This window comes from Nuphar pumila, chromosome 5, assembly GCF_984573655.1.
Source record: "Nuphar pumila chromosome 5, dmNupPumi1.hap1.1, whole genome shotgun sequence".
Taxonomy (NCBI): domain Eukaryota; kingdom Viridiplantae; phylum Streptophyta; class Magnoliopsida; order Nymphaeales; family Nymphaeaceae; genus Nuphar; species Nuphar pumila.
Genome location: NC_143253.1, coordinates 134,562,588 through 134,567,477, shown reverse-complemented (window position 1 = coordinate 134,567,477; position 4,890 = coordinate 134,562,588). Strand labels below are relative to the sequence as shown.

General features: G+C 41.2%; 1 protein-coding gene across 1 annotated transcript; it reads right to left on the bottom strand.

Moving 5' to 3' along the window:
• Positions 1 to 368: 368 nt before the first annotated feature.
• LOC149838859 (uncharacterized) lies at positions 369 to 3,101 on the bottom strand. The gene is made up of 5 exons (XM_090006847.1): positions 2,906 to 3,101; positions 1,544 to 1,603; positions 1,012 to 1,092; positions 724 to 890; positions 369 to 629 (listed from the first exon to the last, which is right to left on the bottom strand). The coding sequence occupies exons 1-5, from the start codon at positions 2,925 to 2,927 to the stop codon at positions 534 to 536; spliced, it is 426 nt and encodes a 141-aa protein (XP_089862973.1). The 5' UTR covers positions 2,928 to 3,101; the 3' UTR covers positions 369 to 533.
• Positions 3,102 to 4,890: the final 1,789 nt, after the last annotated feature.

Below are 4,890 nucleotides of genomic sequence, written 5' to 3'. Positions count from 1 at the left end.
AACCCAATATTCTATATGCATTTGGTACTCAACTCTAAACTACAAGAACCATAAATATGATACCAGGATCACACCTGAGTTCGGCAGCTGCACTGGAGAGAGAGAGAGAGATAGAGAGAGAGTGGTGTTCCCCCGTCCCGTTCCCAACCTAACAGGAGGGAGGGTAGGACCGTGTATCACCATTCCATGGACAAGGCAAACACGCATGTTCCACGCCTCCACAGTTTGATTTTCTTGGCGCCCCGCGCACTAGGCATCGTCTTGTTCAAAGTGTCTGGAGTGAAAAAACATAAAGGGCACAACAGGGAGATAAACATGTAAGACCCATATTTTGTGGGCATCGGCTACGTAAGTTGTGACAAATGGAAACCACAACACCAGCATCAAAGATAAAGAAAGTAGTTCATCGTTCGGTAACCAGATTCATGAAAAGTATCATTATTTCAACATGAAAGATGGATTCCGAAGGACCTAGGGAACTCTTTTTCTCTTCATTCGGTTACGTCCATCATTTTGCAGGAAATCCCTACAAATTAAGCGCTCATCATGCCGTTGTTCCGGCGGCACTCAGACAACATGTCCAGGTAGAACTGGCACTTGCTGATATCAGTCCCGTTGTTGTTCAGGCACTGCCACGATGACAAAACACGCCCTTTCAGCTCAGTCATCCAAACCAAAACGTTCAAAGGACTTGAGACTTAAAGTGAGAGGAGAGGTACTTACATTCTGAAAAGCATTTGAGTGGACACTGCAGGCATCGGATCCACTCGCACTGTTCACTGGAGCAGCAGGAGCTTCTGAAACAACGGTCTCATGCTGAATGGTACGAGGACCAATCACAGCATCAACAGCTCTATGTGCAACAGCACTCCCGGTGCCAAAGGCCATGCCTATGGAAGAAACAAGCAAAAGTTACCAAGAAATAAGCACAAGAAGTTTATCTGAGGTTCACTAAATAGCAAGTTTAAAATCTAAAAGAAACGTAAAATTTCCATGCGTCTGTGTTTTTACCTTGGGCTATCGTAGAACCAATGCCACTAAGCATTCCTCCACCGCTACTCTGGACAGGTGCAGGAGGAGGAGCATGACTTGCTGCAATACAAAGAGTGAAAATAAATAGCATGACCATGGACATCAAATTCATGATGCGTTATCCACACCCATACTGGAGACAATAGTCTACTTCGGCTTTTTTTATAGATCTAATTGATGGTGGGGCTATATCCCAGTCAAGAGCAATCATGGATTGATTAAAAAGTTACATAACATGTGCCTACATTTGGCACCACGCAAATTTAACTACATAGAATGTGCTAAGATTCGCATGCTTCATTGATAATGATCCAGGATGAGGTTGGAGTAAAAACTAAATAACTATGTAATAACAGGCATGAAAAGAAAAGTAGCAACAAAATGATAAAGGTTGGCGAAAGAGGACAAAAAAAGAAACAAACAAGAAGCAAATATATAACAAATAAATTTCAATTTTGCAAATGGTTGAACAAAATTCGTGATGTGCACAACCCCAATATGGACATCCTACCTGGCTGAGGAGGATTGCGCACTGGAGCACGCCGTGGAGCAGCACGAGGTGCTGGTCTTCCTGCAAAGTTCAACATTCAAACAGTCAATACCCGTTAATTTACAAAATGGGTATAGTTTCAGCAATAAATTAGCTAAACTTCGACCATACCAAATAAATCCATGACTGCAAAAAACAAACATCGAATAACATGTTTGCATTGATAGTAGCAATGCGGAAATACAACAGTAATGCCAAGAGAATAAGAAGAAAAGGAGGTATCATTCCCGGAGCAATGTATAGCTAGCCAATGATGCATCTCATAGACTCATACTAATATGCAATTTCAGCTACCGTAGAAGATGTTCAAATGAATAATGCTGGACTCCAAATGCAATTCTTCACCTTTCAGCTACCATATTATTCATTTTGGGAATGCGCTCTCTGAATCCTGCAACCTGATTGCTTTCTTCTGAAAGGCTTAACTAAATCGCATAGACTCACTCACCACAATGGCCTGAGAGTTTTGCTACGCCAAGACAAAACTAGATTTTGCTATAAGCAAATGCCTCTTTGCATATCCCAATCAAATTGAACACGCAGGTAGCCTGGCACCAACTCAGGCTGAAACTATGCATTACCAAAATCAACTCATCATCCAAGACAATAAAAACTGCGTGCCCATGACCATTCTCCTACCCGATCACTCGATGCCAATTCCGTTTTGCAACTCGCTTTCTGCCATAATTTGGTAATATTCATTACGAAAGATCGAACCACGGTTGTATCAATCAACTTGCCCAAAGTTCAAAACCTAAACCGAGCTATATCAATCAACTTGCCCATCTCCGGCAACACTTTCAAATGACGCGAGATCCATGTAGAATTCCTCCTACAACTAGATTTTCTAATCCACAAGAATCCCGGGATATAAATTGATTTTCTCCATCAACACTATACAATACTGAAAACCACAAAAAAAGGGAAAACACGTTCCCTTCCGCCTCGGGTAACAAAAATCATCCCAAACAAAAGAAAATAACAAAAACGTGAAAAAAATATAACCACGTAACCCTAACCACAGCGATCAAAACACGCATGGAAAACCCAAACTAGGCCACAATAATTTCAGCGTTAATCGCAATAATATCTCATCCACCAAACAAAAGACGGAAGAAAAGGGGAAAAAACGAGACAAAGAACCACGAAACCTTGACCATAAACCTAATGATTTCATCAGAGAAATAAAGTAAATCCCAAAAGGATCTCATCGAACCCTAAAATCACGGATCAAGATAAAACAAAAAACAAAAAACAAAAAAAAACTGCAGACACGATCTAAGAAACGCAAGAGAGGAAGGAAGAAGAGGATCGGAGTCGTACCTCCGGAGCTTCGGCGAGCCATGATGGAAACGAAGAAGAACGAAACCGAACGAAGAGAAGGAAAAAAAAAACACAACTCCAAACTTAGGGAACAAGAAAAAAGAGGTGACTCTTGGAGGTATTTATAGACGTGGGTGGCCGGCTCCCGATTTCGAGCAAAGAAAGAGAGAGAGAAATAGGGTTTCCTCTCTTTTTTGGAATATTCTAGAAAAGGGCAGTTTTTTGTTTTTTAATATAATAACTTTCACTTAAGAAGCAATGGACGGCCAAGATGTCACCTGATCTGCTCTCATTGGAGGGTCCTTAGCCACTAGACCAATGTTGTTAGTATCGGAATCGGAATCGGAATCGGAATCGGATACTCGAGTTTAGCGTTCTGAATTGGTAAAAAAATAATTAAAAAATATTATATGTCAATCAAAATATAATACATGTTAAAACTATTAAAATAATATTAAAGATTAATTTTAAGTTATTTTTTTACATTGATTAAAAATAGCTAATTTAGCTCAGTATCGTATCAATTTTCTAGAGATACAATAAGTATCAGCCGATACCACCGATACTGATAACATTGCACTAGACCGACCGAGGGTTCCATTCTCACAAGTCTCAAACCAAAGCAAGGGGTGTACTGTGGGTTTACATGGCCGAAAAAAGAGATTGTAAGTGTGACTAGGTTTATGATCTTGATGGAGGTTTTTTAGTCTTTCATGAAAAAAAATATAATAACCTTCATTTGTTGGTCAAGAGTTTCAATTAGTTTATTTTGGAAGAGAAAAATCGCATGAAAAAAAATAGCTATTAGAAGTTTTTCTATGAAAACTTTTATGGAAAAAATTCTTTTATTTGTGTGCTATGAGAAAACCAGATTGAAAAAAAATCTTGAGAGTATTTTGATTAGGGTGAGGAGAGGACAAAGGGTTGCCCTCAAAATCAAATTTTTTTATGTAGAAATTTTTTTTATTAAAATCTACGAATGGAGTCCATTAAGCGACCCTTGTTTTCAGTCGGATTATATGTTCTTCATAAAAAAAAAAAACTTGTTGGTAGTACTATAAATAAATAATAAAGGGTAACTAATAAATGAAAAAAAAAGGAGATAGAGAGCTACCATTTTACGGTTTTATAAAGCAATAAAAAGGACAAATCAAATTTGAAAAATTTTAAATATCATCTTACTTGTTATGTCATTTTTTGAAAGAAAAAAAAATGATATAGAGAGTCACAAATAGGTAGGGGTGGCAATTTCTGACACGACCCGCCAACCCGGATTGGGCTTAAGCCAACCCGTTTAATAAACGGGTCGACCCGCGTAACCTGTTTATTAAACAGGTCGGGTTCGGGTTGGGGGTATGCCAACCCGCCAACCCGGCTGACCCGTTTAATAAATGGGTTAGGCGGGTGGGTCAACCCGTCAACCCGCCAACCGACCCGTCAACCCGACCCATCAACCCGTCAACCCGACCCGCCAACATGCCTACCTGCCAACCCGATCCGTCAACCCGCCAACCTGAAAACCCGTTTACCCGACCCAACCCATTTATTAAATGGGTTGGCGGGTCGTGTCGGGTTACCCGTTTATTAAACGGGTCGGGTTCGTGTTTGCCACAGCCGACCTGTTTAATAAACGGGTCGGGTTCGGGTTGAGGTATGCTGACACGCCAACCCGACCCGATTGTCACCCCTACAAATAGGGATGCGAGTCGACTAGGGTGAGGGTGGGGGACAAAGTCTTCACCTCCACCCCGTCTTAAAATTCTGCCCTCCATCCCTGCACGGGTTTTGATTTTAACCTCCATCCCCATTTCATGTCCTCCATCCCCAGTCCAAACGGGGCGAGGCGGGACGAGACTCTGTTTCTCTTGGGTCTATTGCCATCTTTAAAGAAGGATTGGGGACGGGGCAGGACAGGACAAGGTGGGGATCTGGATGGGGAAGGGCAGAGGAAAGCATAAGTTCACCCCTTCCTCCATCCTTGCACG

Excerpts from the sequence above, each read along its gene's own strand:
- LOC149838859 (XM_090006847.1), bottom strand. The coding sequence starts at position 2,927 with ATGGCTCGCCGAAGCTCCGGAG. Across the intron at positions 1,604-2,905 it reads GGCTCGCCGAAGCTCCGGAG|GAAGACCAGCACCTCGTGCT; the intron begins GTACGACTCCGA and ends TGAACTTTGCAG. Across the intron at positions 1,093-1,543 it reads GCGCAATCCTCCTCAGCCAG|CAAGTCATGCTCCTCCTCCT; the intron begins GTAGGATGTCCA and ends TTTGTATTGCAG.